Here is a 23,001-nt window from a genome sequence, read left to right as displayed (position 1 = left end):
TGGATTTGAGCGAAATTCAAAGAAAAACAATACTAGATTCGGACACGCAAAGTGTTCACGAAAATCATTAGATTTCTTTTTGGTAATATACTGCTTCGTAATTTCTAATATTTGAACTCCTTTAAGTGTTCCTGTAATTTACATTCAAAGCTTCAATAATCGTTTGAATCTTTAGTCACCTGAAATACACAAAATACTGATATTATGTGCGGTAAATATAAATCTAATATAAGTTAATGCATGGAGAGAGATTTCAACCATCTTAATACATTAAACTTAGGTTTTGGTGCGAGCGTATGTGAAACGTTGGTTTGGTTTGTTTTGAATTCCGCGCAAAGCTACACGAGGGCTATCTATGCTAACTGTCCCTACTTTAACAGTGTAAGACCATAGAGAAGAAGCAGCTAGTCATCACCACCCACCGCCAACACTTAAGCAACTCTTTTAGTGGGATTTACTGTCACATTATAACGCTTACACGGCTAAAAGGGCGAGCTTGTTTGGTGTGATCTCCGAGGATTCGAACCCGCGACCCTCAGATTGTGAGTCGAGCGTCTTAACCACACAGCCAAGCAAAAAGGAACAAACAAAACGTAAGTGATCTCATTCAAAAATACATTTGATTTACTGGCTTCAGACTAAATATTTTTGTTCACTGGTATGAACAAAAGTATGAGATTAAATGCTAAGTATTTTCGGTTTCAGACTAAATATTACATATTATTATTTATTCGATTACAAACTAAACATTACGTGTTTTGTTTTGTTTTTTGTACGAAGCGGTTTCATTTAAGATGGTTTTAGCGTAAGGAAACTTATTTTAGGAAATTGCCTTCTGTGTTATTACTTACGTAAGAGCAGCAATTCTTTATACACATACATATGTTTGGAAGCGATCTTAGCCCACTGAAGGGAAGGGAAGCGAACCCTTGACTTATATCATTGTAAATCCGTACACTTATCACTGTTCTAGCGGGAGGCCCTCTGTATCATCAAGAATACATTTATAAAAACTAAGAATAGTGTTACAATTTTTTTCTTTCCTTCTCACAACAGTAGATTTTTTTGACAAATAAAAAAATAATATATTTGTACATTTCAGCCACATTAAAGCACGTTCTTTAAAGTAGTTTTAATAAATAAATTAAAACTAGTCAAAATAATTATATAAGTATCAACAGTTAGTTCTTTCAGATTTGAAATTCATATCTTGTTTTTCTTAATTGTTTCAGAATGATTTACATCGTGCTCTCCAGAGGTCGCAGTCAGCGCTGTCCCAGAGGCTGATGGTTCTGTCGGTGACACTTCTGTGCTTGATTTTTACTAGGTGAGAATTCATGAAGCAGTTCTTATTAAACATACTTTTAAAAATCGTCTCTGAGTTGTTTGCCAGGTAGTTTTGGCCAATGTGTATTTTACACTACATGGCTAAAAGTATGTGGACACCCCTTCTAAATAGTGGGTTAGGCTATTTCAGCCACACCCATTGCTAACAGGTGCATAAAATCAAGCATACAGCCATGCAATCTCCATAGACAAACATTAGCAGTAGAATGGATTCTACTGAAGAGCTCAGTGACTTTCAACGTGCTACTGCTATAGGATGCCACCTTTCTAACATGTCAGATTTTCAAATTTTTGCCCTGCTAAAGCTGTCTGTCCCGGTCAACTGTAAGTTCTGTTATTATGAAGTGGAAACGTCTAGGAGGAAAACAGCTCAGCCACGAAGCGGTAGGCCACACAAGCTCACAGAACGGACGGGACCACCGAGTGATGAAGCGCATAGTGCGTAAAAACCGTCTGTTCACAGTTACAACACTCACTACCAAGTTTCAAACTGCCTCTGGAAGCAACAAAACAAGAACTGTATCTGGAAGCAACAAAACAAGAACTGTTCGTGAGAAAACCCACTTCTAGAGAAAAATGTACATGTGAAAAAAATGGTATGGGTAGAGAAACAACGACGTAAAGGAGCGAACAACGTTTCGATCTTCTTTGGTCATGGTCAGGTTGCAGATGACCGAAGAAGGACGAAACGTTGTTCGCTCCTGTACATAAAGCTTTCTTTATCCATACCAACCGTTTTTCATATTTACAAGAACTGTTCGTTGGGAGCTTCATGAAATGTGTTTCCATGGCCGAGCAGCCGCACACAAGCCTAAGAGCACCATGAGTAATGTCAGAGGTCGTTTGGAGTGATGTAAAGCACACCGCTGGAGCAATGGAAACGCGTTCTCTGAAGTGATGAATCACGTTTCACTAACTGGCAGTCTGACGGACGAACCTGGATTTGGTAGATGCCAGGAGAACGCCACCTGCCTGAATGCATAGTGCTAACTGTAAATTTTGTGGAGGAGGAATAATGGTATGGGGCTGTTTTTCATGGTTTGGGCTAGTCTTTTTAGTTCAAATGAAAGGAAATATTAACGCTACAACATACAATGACATTCTATAGAATTGTGTGCTTCCAACTTTGTGGTAACAATTTGGGAAAGGCCCTTTTTTGTTTCAGCATGACAATGTCCACGTGCACAAAGCAAGGTTCGTAAAGACATAGTTTGTTAAGGTTGGTGTGGAAGAACTTGACGAGCCTGCACAGAGCCCTGACCTCAATCCCATGGAACACCTTTGGGTTGAACTGGAACGCCGACCTAGCTCAAGCTAGGCATTTTCGCCCGACCTCACTAATGCTCCTATGGCTGAATAGGAGTGAATCCCCGCAGCCATGTTCCAAAGTCTAGTGTAAAGTATTCCCAGAGGAGTGGAGACTGTTTTAGCAACAAAGGGTGAGACCATGGACTAATGTCCATGGTTTTGGAATGAAATGTTCAACAAGCACATATGGGTGTGATGGTCGGGTGTCCACATACTTTTGGCCATGTAATGTATATCCAGTTTGTTTATTTTTCACTAAACATGGCTATGTCTCATCTGGACATCAGCAAACAAAATGGCGCCATTTTCTCTTTTTCTCCTTTACTCTCCTTATTTCAGCGTTTGTGGATACCAACACTTCCAAAGAGCAGGAAGCCTTCATGTGAATCTGTTCGAAAGCCTGTACTTTGTTGTGGTGACCTTTTCCACTGTAGGATATGGTGACTACCGACCTGACTGTTTTCCTTCTCAGTTGTTCATGGTGGTGATGATATGTGTCGCTCTGATCGTCCTACCCACTCAGGTATACCGAATATAATAAAAATGTCATTCAATTTGTTTGTTACAAACACAGAGATGTCTATTTCATCCACCCTGCAGGGTAAGTTTGTTTGTTTGTTTTTGAATTTCGCGTAGTAGTAGGTACAACACAGATAGCTTTGTCTAACTTTTTGGCTAACAAATAAACAAAAATACTCTGTTAAGTGGTATTATTAGTACATCAGACGACGAATTATTCTGTTAGTACATGAGGTGACATTATTCTGTTTAGTAGTATTATCAGTACAAGAGGTGACATATTATTCTGCTACGTAGTATTATTAGTACATGAGGTGACATATTATTCTGTTTAGTAGTATCATTAGTACATGAGGTGACATATCATTCTGTTTAGTAGTATTATCACTACATGAGGTGACATATTATTCTGTTTAGTAGTATTATTAGTGCATGAGGTGACATATCATTCTGTTTAGTAGTATTATTAGTACATGAGGTGACATATTATTCTGTTTAGTAGTATTATTAGTACATGAGATGACATATTATTTTGTTGAGTAGTATTATTAGTACATGAGATGACATATTATTTTGTTGAGTAGTATTATTAGTACATGAGGTGACATATCATTCTGTTTGGTAGTATTATTAGTACATGAGGTGACATTATTCTGTTTAGTAGTAGTATTAGTACATGAGGTGACATATTATTCTGTTTAGTAGTATTATTAGTACATGAGATGACGTATTATTCTGTTTAGTTGTATTATTAATACATGAGGTGACATATTATTCTGTTTAGTAGTATTATTAGTACATGAGATGACATATTATTCTGTTTAGTAGTATTATTAGTACATGAGATGACATATTATTGTTTTTAGTGTTATTACTGCATAAAATGAGATTTTGCTGCAGAGGTGACATGTTTATCTGTTATTTAGTACTGGTGTGGAGATAACATATTTGTATGTGTACTGTTATTACTACATAAATGACATATTCTCCTGTTTAGTTTTATTTCTGGAGATGACATATTTTCCTGTTATATTACACTCATGACATGTTGCCCTGCATAACACAACTGTGTTCTTATATTATATCTCTTAAACATTTCTTACAGTTAATGAACATAAAAATTATGAGAATCAGAGGCGGTAAATCTTCCGATCATCTGCACAATGTCACTGTTCAAACAGTATTTGACATTTTTAACGAACTCTGTGGTAAGCTGGACTACCAGGCAGACCTGTATATGTGGTATTAAAATTTAATCTTATTACAGCCAATACGGTGGTGACTACGATTGTAAATCGAAGGGTTCATGGACCGCGTCCCTTTTTTTACCTCAAAAACGTGCTCCATACTTTGGAACAGTGGGTACGTTATTATAGTTTAAAAGCTATTCGGTCACCCAAGTGTTGTCGGTTGGTTTTGTTCGCCAACTGCCTCCCCTCTCTGTATAAAATTAAGGTCGAATATGTGAAGATAGCCTTTGATGTAGCGGTGCACGAGAGTTTTGAAATACATATAAATGTGGCTTCTACTGACCTATGAAACTTAGACCCCAAATTCTGAGATATGCTGGTAACAAAGAATTTGAAACTCAAACCTGTGATTACGTAATCCTAGATACTGATTTTTTGTTACACAGTGTGATATATGGAAGCTTTTCTCTCAGTAAAGTGGTTCTAGTTGTTTCAAGGTTCATATTTTTGTTTTATATTCAATATTTCTCTCGAAAATGTCACGAATAGCGCGTTTAAACAACTGAGAAAACAGCGCATTACAATCCCAACAAATCGAAACTTGAGGAAAACGTATTTAATTAGCTATACTGATTGCCAATTTCATTTTTAATTTTGCTCTAAGTACTTCGCTTCCTCTGATTGGAAGCTAATATTAATTATTAAAGTATCAGAGTGTTTTACTGAACCAATAGGATTTTGAGCTATGTTATAATTTTCTCAATTATTGGGACCTCGTAGGTCTTATCAGTTTTAGGTTGAAATCCTTTTGTCAATTGGATCAATTTGTGATCATGTTTATTTTCCCCGTCCCATAATATTTCTTTAGATAATTTTTGCAACGTCTAGGTTTGAGATTGAGAAAATAGAGTCATATTTAGATAAATATTTCGTTAAGTTCTTTCACTGTAAATAACCTTAACTAATACATATAAATGAAAATTGCTGTTGCGACAAGCAATAGTTAAATTTCTCATTATTTTTGTTCGTTTCAGCTTCTTTACGTTTCGTTTCTGTGCATGTAATCTCATCAGTTTTTTTTTCGTAATTCGTAGTTTGAACAACTTGCTTACACTTGGATGGAACGCCAGAAACTTGGCGGGACCTACAGCATGCATCGTGCTCAGAGCGAGAGACACGTGGTCGTTTGCAGTACAACTCTTCGGGCAGACACCATCATGGATTTCCTGAATGAGTTCTATGCCCACCCGCTCTTACAGGTCAGATCAGTTTTATTCTTATCTGAAGTGATACAACAACATCAGCAGATTTTGTATCTGTTATTGTTTCTGTGTAACAAATTCCATAACACGTCCAATGAGTGGAGAAAATAAATAATTAAACAAGAGAACAAAAAACATCTGAATCTGTGGTTCGCTACTAATAATGTTAAGGCGTTCGACTCGTAATCCGAGGGCCCCGGGTTCGAATCCCAGTCGCACCAAGCATTCTCGCCTTTTCAGCCGTGGAGGCGTTATAATGTGCCCGTCAATCCCACTATTCGTTAGTAAAAGAGTAGCCCAAGAGTTGGCGGTGGGTGGTGATGACTAGCTGCCTTCCCTCTAGTCTTACATTGCTAAATTAGGGACGGCTAGCGCAGATAGCCCTCGAGTAGCTTTGCGCGAAATTAAAAACAAAACAAACGCTACTAATAAAATAAATTACTGATCGTACTATAAGAGTAGAGAAACACGTTCTATTTCAGAGTTTCTAATTAGCCCATTATTTAGTTTTTCGTTTAATAAAAACCGAAACGACTAACAAATTACTAACCACAGCTTAATGGTACAGAAAAAGCCAACCAGTCCTAACTTGAATGGCCACCAATAAACATGTTGTTTTTTAACACTAAAATCACACTAATAATTGGAGTTGTTCCCACTGTTCCGTAAGAATGTAATCGTTGTTATGACGATAAAGAAAGAGTGTTTCCTAGCAACAACTCGCATCAATCGATTTTTAAAAACGTTGGTGTGTTACCTTTTGGAAAAACTGTTTTCATTTTACGAAGTTACATTAAAAAACGCTATCGTATTTTATACGCATACAAAAGTGGAATGTTTTGCCGATAGTTATAGAGTACTTTTAACCAAAATTATATTATGGATATTTTTAACAATAATTGTTATGACGCTGTTTTACTTCGATATTATATAGTGCATTTTTATTCGGCTTCATCTGGTGCTTTTTGTAAGATATTGATATATGGCATTTTTGTTTGATTTAATCATGAATATTTTTTTCAGGATTATTATGTGGTACTCTTGTCGCCTTGTGAGCCGGACACTACTACCAAAATGATCTTACAAGTGCCAATGTGGGCTCAAAGAGTCATCTATATCCAAGGATCTGCTCTGAAAGACGCAGATCTAACTCGAGTCAGGTGAAATATTAACCGTTCTTTCTTTTAATTTAACACAGACTTATTCGTGTGTGTGGACGTGTTTTCCCATAGCAAAACCACATCGAGATATCCACCGATAGGAATTGAATCCTTGATTTTAGCTTTGTATATCCAAAGACTTACCACTGTCCCAGGGACAGGTTTATTCGAGCTATATGATATGTTGACCTTTATTTTTTTAACATTGACACAGGTTTACTTGAGACAGATGAAATAATGACCTTCTTTTAATTTGACACGAACTTAGTCGAGTCAAGGTGAGACAGTGATTACTCGTTTCCTTAGCTGACGTGAATGAAGCAATTTAAAAAAGCGCATTTCATAATTGAAACTGTTACTTTGAACACAAATTGTTGTTTTAATAACAAGAAGAGGAAAAAAAACCTTTGGTCTGTGACCATCTTTAGAACAGTATTTGCACGAAAATGTTTTAAGAAAAAAAGATTCTAGTGGGTAATAATTAGTTAAGAGTTAACACTTTGCAAACATTTGCTTGATACATACCTTATTAATGTAATTATCTATTGTTCTGGAAAGACAGACTGGCTCTAATATTTATAATCAATTGTAAGGAAATGCATTTTATGAAGGTTTTTTACAATCGAAACCTCTTATGTCATGTCTTTAGATTTTGATTTTGAATAATAGGATTGTTCCAATTGCTCAGTTTGTTTCATATTTTCCCGTCTAGCAACCTCGTTAACTGAAGGTGAAATATTCAGTTGTCGTATTTTCAATCGTATTTCTTCAATGCAAAGAACACGATGATGTATAACTGTCTCAAGTCTGAAAGATCTGCAGTTGTCCTGGTGCGCAGAGAATTCGTACTTATGTGTATACTCATCTTATCAAGTTCTTCCAAAAACCGTTTTGTTGGGATTTCAAGTAACTCTTTGAACAGAGATTGTAAACGTCGTTTTATGTTTTCAAAGGCCCGGCATGGCCAAGCGTGTTAAGGCGTGCGACTCGTAATCTGAGGGTCGCGGGTTTGCATCCCGGTCGCGCCAAACATGCTCGCCCTTTCAGCCGTGAGGGCGTTATAATTTGACGGTCAATCCCACTATTCGTTGGTAAAAGAGTAGCCCAAGACTTGGCGGTGGGTGGTGATGACTAGCTGCCTTCCCTTTAGTCTTACACTGCTAAATTAGGGTCGGCTAGCACAGATAGCCCTCGAGTAGCTTTGTGCGAACTTCCAAAACAAACAAACAAACATATGTTTTCAACCTCACGTGCACGCGATTACAGTAACAGGCCAATCAAGTTTCTTTTTTATTTTATCGAGGTTCAACTGTTAAATTGTATGTTTGTGATAAATGTTGACATCAAACGTACCATGTGCTACATGAATCTAATTCTTATTGTAATTATTTTACATATTACAAAACTTTCTTGTTTTTGCGAAACGCAACGAAATTATCATCCAACCGATATGTAAGGTAACAGTGGTTTTGAATTTCCAAACAGGCGTTTCACTGTTTCTTTTCACGATAGCACATGAAGATATTTCTCAATATAAGAGCCAAACTTGAGCTTTTGCTCGCCCTGTCTTTACGTTCATATTTTACCATTAAACATTAAAATATGATTCATTAGTGAGTAATGCAGTTTTTTTGTGTAATCTTGAGCCAAACGTTACGTTTCTCTTCATATATAACCAAGATTTGTGTTTTTTTCGTCCTCAAGTATCAAATTTAAGATCCCAATTATGAAAAACCGACTCCTCTAGGTGTCGCGCCAAATTTTGAAATGTTATGTTCCAGCAGGTGCTGATTGGTTGACATAAACTACGTGGCTCTACTATTAAAAATCGTTTTCTCAGATTTGAAATCCACTAAGTGTGAAAAGAGATACAGTCGTATATAGCAGTAATGGTTTTAGATGTTTCATCGTTTGCATATTCTCTAGAATCAATATCGTACAACTTGCTGTATTCTAATTCAATTTTAACCTCTAAGGTCACTTGTCATTCTCATTACTCTGAGAATAAAGTGAATAAGTTAATATGTTTTGTTTTATTCGAGCCATGAATCCAAGGGTGAACCAGTCTCATTTCTTTCTATATTTATGTACCTGACGAGGAATTTCACAGATTTCACTTACGAGTCTATTTTTAAGGAGAGAAGAATTCTTTTAGATTGTATTATTGGTTACGTAGTTTGACGCCTTCAATATCTTTCCAGTTCTGACGTTTTCCTCCAAAATTTGGGTCGGTTTTTTGCGACCGAGAGTCTTAACCAAGTATCTAAAGGTTCTGTTAATGACATTTTTACGAAAAATGTCTCTTGATGTAAATTGTCAACATTGTCATCAACATTAATTGTCTTGAATGTTTCGGCGAACTGAAAGCTGTATTTTAATGTCACCATCATAAGGACAAAAATAACGAACAACTCTGTATTACTAAAAGTATGACAGTCATGAATATTGTCGTGGGTCGATTTCACACTGCCTTGCTGTACTTGCACTTCGCTTGACCACTGACCTTTATAAGGTTGTACTTACTACTCGAGGAATTGACCCATATCATGAAACGTTGCTGTTTATTACTATAATCAATAACATAAGAGTTAAAACTATAGTTTGTTTCTTACTGGCAGCTTGTTACTTTCTTCCTTCTCCTATCTAAGTTTATTCGTTCTCTCTCACATATTCCGGTCCTTTTCTATTTCTTTGTTGAACTCCTATCGTTTATATTCCTGTCTCAAAAAACCACGCCTAACACAAGTTTCTCTTGTATTGAGTTATGTCTCATAATGACAAGGGGCTTGGTAATCTTCACAGCTTTTGAACTAGAAAGACGGTTGCCTCTTCCAATAATTTTCTAAGAACTTAGAGTGCTGTAATCGTCTAATCCGTTAGAGACTGACTACCAAAGGCCTGTGTTTTTTACATCTATCTTCCTAATAACATTAAGTCTCCTTTCAGAGCTGGTTTCTTGTACTGAGAAATCTCCTCAGTCTTTGGGCTGAAGCTCTATTCACCTTTCAACTAAGCCTAACACACGTAACTACAAAAAGTTATAAATCATGAGATTTTCTTCAGACCGTTCCTGTGTCTGATGGTTGATACAGTTTTTACTTTCGATGTAGGATGAACGCTGCAGAAGCTTGCTTCATCCTCACGGGGAGAAATTACTCCGACAGAAGTGCGGCGGTACGTGTTCACTTTCTGTTTGATAGAATAACTTAACAAACTCAGGTACGTCTTCACTTCACTTCCTGTTTGATAGAATAAATTAACAAACTCAGGTACGTCTTCACTTCACTTTCTGTTTGATAGAATAAATTAACAAACTCAGGTACGTCTTCACTTCACTTTCTGTTTGATAGAATAAATTAACAAACTCAGGTACGTCTTCACTTCACTTTCTGTTTGATAGAATAACTTAAGATCCTCAGGTACGTCTTCACTTCACTTTCTGTTTAATAGAATAAATTAACAAACTCAGGTACGTCTTCACTTCACTTTCTGTTTGATAGAATAAATTAACAAACTCAGGTACGTCTTCACTTCACTTTCTGTTTGATAGAATAACTTAAGATCCTCAGGTACGTCTTCACTTCACTTTCTGTTTAATAGAATAACTTAACAAACTCAGGTACGTCTTCACTTCACTTTCTGTTTGATAGAATAAATTAACAAACTCAGGTACGTCTTCACTTCACTTTCTGTTTGATAGAATAAATTAACAAACTCAGGTACGTCTTCACTTCACTTTCTGTTTGATAGAATAAATTAACAAACTCAGGTACGTCTTCACTTCACTTTCTGTTTGATAGAATAAATTAACAAACTCAGGTACGTCTTCACTTCACTTTCTGTTTAATAGAATAAATTAACAAACTCAGGTACGTCTTCACTTCACTTTCTGTTTGATAGAATAAATTAACAAACTCAGGTACGTCTTCACTTCACTTTCTGTTTGATAGAATAACTTAACAAACTCAGGTACGTCTTCACTTCACTTTCTGTTTGATAGAATAAATTAACAAACTCAGGTACGTCTTCACTTCACTTTCTGTTTGATAGAATAAATTAACAAACTCAGGTACGTCTTCACTTCACTTTCTGTTTGATAGAATAAATTAACAAACTCAGGTACGTCTTCACTTCACTTTCTGTTTGATAGAATAAATTAACAAACTCAGGTACGTCTTCACTTCACTTTCTGTTTGATAGAATAAATTAACAAACTCAGGTACGTCTTCACTTCACTTTCTGTTTGATAGAATAAATTAACAAACTCAGGTACGTCTTCACTTCACTTTCTGTTTGATAGAATAAATTAACAAACTCAGGTACGTCTTTATTTCACTTTCTGTTTGATAGAATAATTTAATATCCTCAGTTACGTCTTTACTTTACGTCCTGTTTGATAGAATAATTTAATATCCTCAGTTACGTCTTTACTTTACGTCCTGTTTAATAGAATAAATTAACAAACTCAGGTACGTCTTCACTTCACTTTCTGTTTGATAGAATAACTTAAGATCCTCAGGTACGTCTTTATTTCACTTCCTGTTTGATAGAATAATTTAATATCCTCAGTTACGTCTTTACTTTACGTCCTGTTTAATAGAATAATTTAATATACTCAGATACGTCTTTACTTCACTTCCTGTTTGATATAATAATTTAATATCGTCACTGTTACAGCTAATGTGATGGTTCCGTCTAGTTAGCACTACTTCTTCCGACAAGTAACGAACATGTGACACTACAACTTCAAACAAGTAACGAACATGTGACACTACTTCTTCCGACAAGTAACGAACATGTGACACTACTTCTTCCGACAAGTAACGAACATGTGACACTACAACTTCCGACAAGTAACGAACATGTGACACTACTACTTCCGACAAGTAACGAACATGTGACACTACTACTTCCGACAAGTAACGAACATGTGACACTACTACTTCCGACAAGTAACGAACATGTGAACTGAATGTGATTCAATCGAAACGTTTCTATGTTATATTCTTATAACATTTCGATACCAAACTTAAAGAAGTTTCACTTTACAAAGTAATTGGATTTTATGTATATTTGTACGTCGATTTTTACCAATTCCACCCAAGTCATCAAGTCTAGCTAACTCAACTTATATTAGTTTCTAAATATACAAGCAATAACCAAGTTACGAAGTCTATTCAAACTAATTTCTCTAATTTTTTAATTTTTCTCAAGAGTTCCTGATGAGGAACCTTGTTCCCTAAACTCAGAGGAAGTAAGAAAAACAAATAAAACGTTTTACCTTATACACAGATTCATATGAGAAACTGACAGACAAACAACTACAAACAAACTTTAGAGATCTTTAAAACTCCATTGTGAGAGACCCATAATAAGGTTTCCAAAGATCACGCGAGTTACAACTGTATTCCTGAAACATATTGAAACATTATGCATTTTTGTGGAAGTGATATAAACACGTGCATTTCAGCACAATAAACTCGTATAAATATTCCCTTAATCTCACTGTAATAATCACAAACCTATTAAATAAACTCGTATAAATATCCCCTTAATATCACTGTGATAATCACAAACCTTTTAAATAAACTCGTATAAATATCCCTTTAATCTCACTGTGATAATCACAAACCTTTTAAATAAACTCGTATAAATATCCTCTTAATCTCACTGTGATAATCACAAACCTTTTAAATAAACTCGTATAGATATCCTCTTAATCTCACTGTGATAATCACAAACCTTTTAAATAAACTCGTATAAATATCCCCTTAATATCACTGTGATAATCACAAACATTTTAAATAAACTCGTATAAATATCCTCTTAATCTCACTGTAATAATCACAAGCCTTTTAAATAAACTCGTATAAATATCCCCTTAATCTCACTGTAATAATGACAAACATTTTAAATAAATTTGTATAAATATCCCCTTAATATCACTGTGATAATCACAAACCTTTTAAATAAACTCGTATAAATATCCTCATAATCTTACTGTAATAATGACAAACATTTTAAATAAACTCGTATAAATATCCCCTTAATATCACTGTAAAAATCACAAACCTTTTAAATAAACTCGTATAAATATCCTCTTAATCTCACTGTGATAATCACAAACCTTTTAAATAAACTTGTATAAATATCCCCTTAATATCACTGTGATAATCACAAACCTTTTAAATAAACTCGTATAAATATCCTCATAATCTTACTGTGATAATCACAAACCTTTTAAATAAACTTGTATAAATATCCCCTTAATATCACTGTGATAATCACAAACCTTTTAAATAAACTCGTATAAATATCCTCATAATCTTACTGTGATAATCACAAACCTTTTAAATAAACTCGTATAAATATCCTCATAATCTTACTGTAATAATGACAAACATTTTAAATAAACTCGTATAAATATCCTCTTAATCTCACTGTAATAATCACAAACATTTTAAATAAACTCGTATAAATATCCCCTTAATCTCACTGTAATAATCACAAACCTTTTAAATAAACTCGTATAAATATCCCCTTAATATCACTGTGATAATCACAAACCTTTTAAATAAACTCGTATAAATATCCCCATAATCTTACTGTAATAATGACAAACATTTTAAATAAACTCGTATAAATATCCTCTTAATCTCACTGTAATAATGGCAAACATTTTAAATAAACTCGTATAAATATACCCTTGATCTCACTGTAATAATCACAAACATTTTAAATAAACTCGTATAAATATCCCCTTAATATCACTGTAATAATCACAAACATTTTAAATAAACTCGTATAAATATCCCCTTAATCTCACTGTAATAATCACAAACATTTTAAACAAACTCGTATAAATATCCCCTTAATATCACTGTAATATTATTCAACTTTATTCTTATATTCAACTTTTTTGAGATAAAGAAACATATTAAGAAATTGGTATTTAAAATGTTTCTCTTTATTCTTTCCTAGTGGCACAGCAGTGGTCATCCGTAGTTTTTTGGACTTACAATATTATGTTATGAGGTCCGATTAATCGGAGTGAATAGAGCGTAGATAGAATATAATGTTACACCTTTTGTAATGTATTGAACTGTATTGGTTGCAACTTAATAAGAAGGGGAGAGGACTTCGATTAAAGAAAGTGTCATAACAAGACAGTACTTAGTTATTGATATAATTATATCTCTTTCTTTGGTTGTATTTTTTTCCTTTTGGAATCCATCTAGGATCAGCATACCATCCTCAGGTCTTGGGCTGTCAGAGACTTTGCTCCAACTGTACCACAGTATGTTCAGATTTTCCGTCCAGAAAATAAAGTCCACGTAGCATTTGCAGGTTAGTTCAACGTTTCTTAAGTTGGATGAATTAGAAATCAAAATACAACCTCACAGATGCAAATTTAAAAACAAACAAACAACTGTACAACGTAAACGTGCCAAACGAAACAATCTATGTAAGTAAAGTATCTGGAAATACAATTAAGCATGAACAGTTAATTACTTAAGCAGACTAAGTTTTATGTATAATTGATGAGAACAGATAACATTATTGTTAACAAAAACTACCAACAGGTGGTGTCTCGTTGTCAAAGACGACAGAGTTATGAAACGTTTAACAGACAGGACATGTACTGAGCTTTCATTGTTGCAAGTGTCATTATAGTTTTGATTGTTGCAAGTGTCATTATAGTTTTGATTGTTGCAAGTGTTATTGTATTAATTAAATAATAATCATAACACGAAAATAACTGATTATCAAAAACCTCTGATCCGTCATAATCTACATCATAACGGAGGTGATAATAACTAGGGCGCTTGACTGGCAATCTGAGGGTCACGGGTTCGAATCTCCGTCCCACCAAACATACTCGCCTTTTCAGCCGTGGAGGTGTTATAATGTGACTATCAATCCCACCATTCGTTCGTGAAAGAGTACACAAAGAGATAGCGATTGGTGGTGATGGCTAGTCGCATTCAGTTAGGGACAGTTAACGCAGATAGCCCCTGCGTAGCTTTGCGCGAAATTTAAAAAACAAACAAACTGATTGCGATTTTGAAGCTTCAAGGTCTCGTTCTAAAATTGGTTGTCTTTCTGTGGTCAATAGTTCTAAATTACGACCCGGATGACCAGTTTGAGCCTTGAAGTCCCTCATCTGGTTGTTTTTCTAATGTGTCTCATAAGGTACCTTGCACAATACCATATAATCAAACATAAAACATACTTATTTAACAAGTTTTCAATACAATTTAAGTAACAGCTTAAAGAGAGACAGTTTAGTTGGAGCCTTTTCATTAAAATTATCAATGATACGGATATCTGTGATGGTTTATTATATAAAAGTTATTTTCAGAAATTATCGACATTGTATTGCAAAGCTTTAATTTAAGTTAGAGAAAATATAGTTCACAAGTTGAATGAGAAAAGAAATTTAAACATGGTATCTGCTCCACATTTCATGACATCAATCTAAATGGTGTTATTTAAGGAGACAGAGTTTCTGCTCCACATTTCATGACATCAATCTAAATAGTATTATTTAAGGGGACACAAGGCTAATCCATATTTCATAACATCAATCATAGTTTCTGCTCCATATATGTATTATTTAAGGGGACATAGTTTCTGCTCCATATTTCATGACATCAATCTTAATGGTGTTATTTAAGGAGACATAGCTAATCCATATTTCATAACATCTGTCATAATGGTGTTATTTAAGGGGACATAGTTTCTGCTCCACATTTCATGACATCAATCTAAATGGTGTTATTTATGGGGACATAGCTTCTCCATATTTCATAACATCTGTCATAATGGTGTTATTTAAGGAGACATAGTTTCTGCTCCACATTTCATGACATCAATCTTAATGGCGTTATTTAAGGAGACATAGTTTCTGCTCAATATTTCATGACATCAATCTTAATGGTGTTATTTAAGGGGACATAGTTTCTGCTCCACATTTCATGACATCAATCTAAATGGTGTTATTTATGGGGACATAGCTATTTCATGACATCCATATTTCATAACATCTGTCATAATGGTGTTATTTAAGGAGACATAGTTTCTGCTCCACATTTCATGACATCAATCTTAATGGCGTTATTTAAGGAGACATAGTTTCTGCTCAATATTTCATGACATCAATCTTAATGGTGTTATTTATGAGGACATAGCTTCTGCTCCACATTTCATAAAATCTGTCTTAATGGTGTTATTTAGGGTGACATAACTTTTTTCCACAATTTCTACAATGGTGTTATTTAATATTACAATAATTATAATTAATTTCTGATCGAAACAAAAATACCGAAGCAACTAAAGATAAGTGATTAGAATATGTTAAGTCACGTCTTGAGTACCTCCTTGTCTGATCAGTGGTTTGGTTTTCTACCTAGAGCACGTTGTTTGTGAAGATGAATTCAAGTATGCTTTATTAGCCAATAACTGTTTGTGTCCAGGGACGTCCACCCTCGTCACCCTTCTGCTGCACACATCTCGTGGACAGTAAGTACAGGGTTTTTGATTAACCACCCGGAAAATAATAACGTTAAATGAAATCACGTGGCATTGTTTGTCCAAGAAGCTTTGTTATCGATGCTATTAAACAATTGAAGGTAATATTGCGAAGCTTATATATAACTTATATACGTAAGTGCTAGATTTTTTAATAAAGTAATTGTTGTTATATATGCACTTATAATTGGCAGTTTTAAACTGAAAGGGATTGGGTGAATAGATCCAGTCAGATAACATACCAAAGCGAAAAGATTTGTAACAAGACTCATAAATCCTATGCCAAGCGAAAATTATCTTTAATAATAAACTAACGCGACACCTTTGAATTGGATGAACAGTTCATGTTCTACGCGTCAAAACAATGAAAAGCGGTGCTCCTATCTCGGTATTTAGCATTATATTTCAAGCCAAGCATTACTTTTCATAGGGCCCCTGCATGGCCAGGTGGTTAAGGTACTCGACTCGTAATCTGAGGGTCGCGGGTTCGCATCGCCGTCGCGCCAAACATGCTCGCCCTTTCAGCCGTGGGGGCGTTATAATGTGACGGTCAATCCCACTATTCGTTGGTAAAAGAGTAGCCCAAGAGTTGGCGGTGGGTGGTGATGACTAGCTGCCTTCCCTTTAGTCTTACACTGCTAAATTAGGGACGGCTAGCACAGATAGCCCTCGAGTAGCTTTGTGCGAAATTAAAAACAAAAAAAAAAACTTTTCATAAGGCTCCTGCATGTCCAGGTGGTTAAGGCACTCGACTTATAATCCGAGGGTCGCGTGTTCGAATCCCCGTCGCACCAAACATGCTCGCCCTTTCAGCCGTGGGGGCGTTATAATGTGCGGTCAATCCCACTATTCGTTGGTAAAAGAGTAATCCAATAGTTGGCGGTGGGTGGTGATGACTAGTTGTCTTCCCTCTAGTCTTACACTGCTAAATTAGGTACGGCTAGCGCAGATAGCCCTCGTGTAGCTTTGCGCGAAATTCAAAAAAGAAACAATCCCTAGAATCGTTCTTCATAAATGAGTCGAACGATCACGCGTTATGGCTTCTTTTGTAAGATCTCGAGAAGCAACAAGAAACAGAAACCACTTAAACGTTGGCCTGTCTTATGGCTTTTCGAAATATCCAAACTTATCGCTTCTTCTTCATCAGAGAAGGCCAAACTTCAGCGGAGGAATGGCATCGACAGTATGGAAAGTGCTCTGGGAACGAGATTTACCACATTCGACTCGGTGATAGTCGCTTCTTTGGAGAATACGAAGGAAAAGGCTTCAGTTATGCCTCTTTTCATGCACACAGAAAGTGAGTTTATTTGTTTATTAAAAAAAAATATTCACTAATAAGTGAGGAGGCTGAAATGACTAGGACAACAAATTCAACTAAAACGAGCAGTAAATAAATTTGTGTATGCCAGAAAAAGTGAATTATTTTAATTTTTGTTAATTTGAAAAAAAAACAACTTCAGAAGCAAATAATTTCAAATAACATTTTTAGTCTTAGAAATACATTTTATATATATATGAGAATTCTTATGTTTTACGATTATTGATAACAAAATATTCGTATTTTGTTTTTCGTAAGAACACGAAACTTTGTCCGATTCAAAACTTTCTGCACATTGCTCTTTCGAATCTATTATGAATATTTAAATAAAATATTTTTAAAGTTTTAGCACCTAGTGTCAAAAAAATCTAACTACTGAAATGAGCTGGTAAGTAGAGTAGCCTAATATTTCCCTTTAAGTTATAACGATGTGAAGATTCAAACTGTGCATCAGGAACGTAAACTCGTTCTGACTTTAGAGAATCGTGTTTGTTTGAAATTTCAAAACCGTTTTTACGTTGATTTTATTTCTTAAAAGTGAACGTTTTGATTTGTGATTGGCAATGTAGGTTTGGAGTGTCGTTGGTTGGAGTCCAAACTGACCTGTCGGGGACGTGGCCGATAATGTTGAACCCAGGTCCATCTTATATTCTCAAAGCATCTGATATCTGTTTTTATATGAGCATTACTAAAGAAGAGAACAGTGCTTTTTTACCAAGTTCTTCTGGAGATGAAGCTAAGCCTAAATTCTCAGGAAATGAAGATAACGTTAAAGATTTTAAACTTGAAAATAGGCTTAAAGGAAGGCTAAAATCAGGTAAGTAAACTTGAAAATAGGCTTAAAAAAGGCTAAAATCAGGTAAGTAATGAACGTGAGTACGAGTTATGCGTTATTTTTGGTGAAATGTTACACAGTTTTTGCTTTCAAGTACATCACGAGAGCGAATAAAATTTCGAAATTTTGATACGTTGACACAATTACCTCAGGCGAAATTTGTTCCTGTCGACATCGGTGAAGTAAGAAACTTAAAAACTGCGTTTTGTTAAAATACAAGTAACAGATGCTCAAATATGTGAAAGTTTATCAAACGAGGCTTCTGAGTTTATTCTAAAATCTATATATATATTTTGTTTTCATTTTCTGCACATTGAGTTACACTATTTTCTCTATTTCTCACCGCCTTTTGTCTTTATTTTTTAAATTTTATTTCTATTGTTTAGTTTGGTTTTATCTTTATATAAATTAATTAACAGTTCTTATCACTGTTATGTAATGTACACATCCCTTTGATATAAAACTTAACCTGACACAAACAACTCTTGGTTATGATTGGCTAGTTTTCAATACCAACTCGTGCTGAACATCCGGTTCACGTGACGTCGACATCCGACCCCATATATTTCGTCACACTCGTTAAATATAACCCTTTATTGTCCTGAAGAAGGATAGTCCACTACTCGAAAGCGCTCGAGTTTGATGTCTCGTTTTGAAAATATATGCAATATACAAGTTATACGTGAGGCCCGGCATGGCCAGGTGGTTAAGGCACTCCACTCGTAATCCTACGGTCGTAGATTCGAATTCCCGACACACCGAACATGCTCGCTCTTTCAGCCGTGGGGGCGTTATATTGTGGCGGTCAATCCCATTATTCGTTGGTAAAAGAGTAGCCCAAGAGTTGGTGGTGATAACTAGCTGCCTTCCCTCTAGACCTACAGTGAATAATTAGGGACGGCTAGCGCAGATGGCCCTCGTGTAGCTTTGCGCGATATTCAAAACAAACCAACTTGTACGTAAGATAAAAATAGGTTGATATAACCTGCTTATAATATTTATTATTATTAAATTAAAACGTGTTAATCGTAGTTAAAAAGGCTTGTTTGTACTTGATTGTATTACTTTTTGCCAATAAAGTATTAATAGATATTGCTACTACGATGATTCATCTAACTAGTTTTGTTTTTGTTCTGCTTTTCATGATTTAATTTGAAAGTTTTAAACGGTTTCTGGACTTCAGAGTATCGTAAGTATCTTCCACATCTTATTTATTTCTGATTAAGTTCTGGTTTATTTTCTGAATAAAAAATACACAGTAAGCGTTGTATAATATGTCCCTTACAGCATTCGATTGTTTGGAATTTCTCACATAGTTACTCGAGGGCTATCTGCGCTAGCCGTTCCTAATTTAGCACTCTAAGACTAGAGGGAAAACAGATAGTCATCAGCACCCACCGCCAACTCTTGGACTACTCTTGTCCAAGGAAGAATGGGATTGATTCTAGCATTATAACACCCACACAGCTGAAAAGGCGAGAACGTTTGGTGTAATAGGGATTCGAACCCGCGACCCTCAGATTACGAGTCGAGTGCTTTAACCACTTGGCCATGTGTTTTTAGTTCTCACGCTTACCGCTGAGCGCGCTGTGTACTGGACGCGCAGACAATGCTGTTTTATATGTTTGCTTTAAGGCTTAAACATTTCATCAGAGATTTTCAGTTTTCTGATATCGTCGTGTTAAACATCTTCTCGTTCTCCCAGTAATAAAACGTGATAAATGAATATTTTTCATACACCACATGTTTTGTATTTTAACTTCAGTTTCACCTTCCTTCGTCACACCGTTTGTGAAATATTACATCGTGAACTTCGAAACACACCACGTGACAAAAGGTGAAATTATAGTGATGCTTAGAAATCATATGAATGAAACTGTTAAACAAGAATTTTCTTTGTGATAACTGTGGGTCAAACGTAGTTACTTATTTATTATGCTTTGTTATTAAGCTAATATGACGAATGTGTTTACAAAGATGATGTTAGACGTTCAAAACTTTGGTGAAACAATTGAAACTTGAGATGTGTATTGATAAATAAAAATATCACTCAGGCAAAAACTAACAGGAAACCTTTGTAATACATCAAGGAAAAAATTACTAAAAATTCGTTTGTACTTTCAGAGTAACTCGTGGAGTAAGAATGTTAAGAAACGATTGTAATTTTAGAGTAAATCATGGGGTAAGAATGTTAAGAAACGATTGTAATTTTAGAGTAAATCATGGAGTGAGAATGTTGAGAAACAATTGTAATATTTGAGTAAATCATGGAGTGAGAATGTTGAGAAACGATTATAATATTTGAGAAAATCATGGAGTGAGAATGTTCAGAAACGATTGTAATATTTGAGTAAATCATGGAGTGAGAATGTTCAGAAACGATTGTAATATTTGAGTAAATCATGGAGTGAGAATGTTAAGAAATGATTGTAATATTTGAGTAAATCACGGAGTGAGAATGTTAAGAAATGATTGTAATATTTGAGTAAATCATGGAGTGAGAATGTTAAGAAATGATTGTAATATTTGAGTAAATCATGGAGTGAGAATGTTAAGAAATGATTGTAATATTTGAGTAAATCATGGAGTGAGAATGTTAAGAAATGATTGTAATATTTGAGTAAATCATGGAGTGAGAATGTTAAGAAATGATTGTAATATTTGAGTAAATCATGGAGTGAGAATGTTAAGAAATGATTCTAATATTTGAGTAAATCATGGAGTGAGAATGTTAAGAAATGATTGTAATATTTGAGTAAATCATGGAGTGAGAATGTTAAGAAATGATTGTAATATTTGAGTAAATCATGGAGTGAGAATGTTGAGAAACGATTGTAATATTTGAGTAAATCATGGAGTGAGAATGTTTAGAAATGATTGTAATATTTGAGTATATCATGGAATGAGAATGTTAAGAAACAATTGTAATATTTGAGTAAATCATGGAGTGAGAATGTTAAGAAATGATTGTAATATTTGAGTAAATCACGGTGTGAGAATGTTAAGAAATGATTGTATTATTTGAGTAAATCATGGAGTGAGAATGTTAAGAAATGATTGTAATATTTGAGTAAATCACGGAGTGAGAATGTTAAGAAATGATTGTAATATTTCAGTAAATCATGGAGTGAGAATGTTAAGAAATGATTCTAATATTTGAGTAAATCACGGAGTGAGAATGTTAAGAAATGATTCTAATATTTGAGTAAATCATGGAGTGAGAATGTTAAGAAATGATTCTAATATTTGAGTAAATCATGGAGTGAGAATGTTAAGAAACAATTGTAATATTTGAGTAAATCACGGAGTGAGAATGTTAAGAAATGATTGTAATATTTCAGTAAATCATGGAGTGAGAATGTTAAGAAATGATTCTAATATTTGAGTAAATCATGGAGTGAGAATGTTAAGAAATGATTGTAATATTTGAGTAAATCATGGAGTGAGAATGTTAAGAAATGATTGTAATATTTCAGTAAATCATGGAGTGAGAATGTTAAGAAATGATTGTAATATTTGAGTAAATCATGGAGTGAGAATGTTAAGAAATGATTGTAATATTTCAGTAAATCATGGAGTGAGAATGTTAAGAAATGATTGTAATATTTGAGTAAATCATGGAGTGAGAATGTTAAGAAATGATTCTAATATTTGAGTAAATCATGGAGTGAGAATGTTGAGAAACGATTGTAATATTTGAGTAAATCATGGAGTGAGAATGTTTAGAAACGATTGTAATATTTGAGTAAATCATGGAGTGAGAATGTTAAGAAATGATTGTAATATTTGAGTAAATCATGGAGTGAGAATGTTAAGAAATGATTGTAATATTTGAGTAAATCACGGAGTGAGAATGTTAAGAAATGATTGTAATATTTCAGTAAATCATGGAGTGAGAATGTTAAGAAATGATTCTAATATTTGAGTAAATCACGGAGTGAGAATGTTAAGAAATGATTCTAATATTTGAGTAAATCATGGAGTGAGAATGTTAAGAAATGATTGTAATATTTGAGTAAATCATGGAGTGAGAATGTTAAGAAACAATTGTAATATTTGAGTAAATCACGGAGTGAGAATGTTGAGAAACGATTGTAATATTTGAGTAAATCACGGAGTGAGAATGTTGAGAAACGATTGTAATATTTGAGTAAATCATGGAGTGAGAATGTTTAGAAACGATTGTAATATTTGAGTAAATCACGGAGTGAGAATGTTAAGAAATGATTGTAATATTTGAGTAAATCATGGAGTGAGAATGTTGAGAAACGATTGTAATATTTGAGTATATCATGGAGTGAGAATGTTTAGAAATGATTGTAATATTTGAATATATCATGGAATGAGAATGTTAAGAAACAATTGTAATATTTGAGTAAATCACGGAGTGAGAATGTTAAGAAATGATTGTATTATTTGAGTAAATCATGGAGTGAGAATGTTAAGAAATTATTGTAATATTTGAGTAAATCACGGAGTGAGAATGTTAAGAAATGATTGTAATATTTCAGTAAATCATGGAGTGAGAATG

General features: G+C 34.5%; 1 protein-coding gene across 3 annotated transcripts in view; it reads left to right on the top strand.

Annotated features, from left to right (window-relative positions):
• LOC143228826 (potassium channel subfamily T member 2-like) overlaps nt 1-23,001 on the top strand; it is a 188,686-nt gene that overhangs the window by 139,861 nt on the left and 25,824 nt on the right. For all 3 annotated transcript variants that reach the window (XM_076460205.1, XM_076460204.1, XM_076460203.1), the window contains exons 9-17: nt 1,233-1,327; nt 2,995-3,178; nt 5,459-5,623; nt 6,650-6,786; nt 9,897-9,960; nt 14,025-14,133; nt 16,200-16,308; nt 17,465-17,614; nt 18,205-18,452. In XM_076460205.1, coding sequence (XP_076316320.1) covers nt 1,233-1,327; nt 2,995-3,178; nt 5,459-5,623; nt 6,650-6,786; nt 9,897-9,960; nt 14,025-14,133; nt 16,200-16,308; nt 17,465-17,614; nt 18,205-18,452 — 1,261 coding nt within the window. The remainder of the gene's footprint in view (nt 1-1,232; nt 1,328-2,994; nt 3,179-5,458; nt 5,624-6,649; nt 6,787-9,896; nt 9,961-14,024; nt 14,134-16,199; nt 16,309-17,464; nt 17,615-18,204; nt 18,453-23,001) is intronic.

Source organism: Tachypleus tridentatus, chromosome 10, assembly GCF_004210375.1.
Source record: "Tachypleus tridentatus isolate NWPU-2018 chromosome 10, ASM421037v1, whole genome shotgun sequence".
NCBI lineage: Eukaryota > Metazoa > Arthropoda > Merostomata > Xiphosura > Limulidae > Tachypleus > Tachypleus tridentatus.
This window is presented reverse-complemented; position numbering and strand designations above follow the sequence as displayed.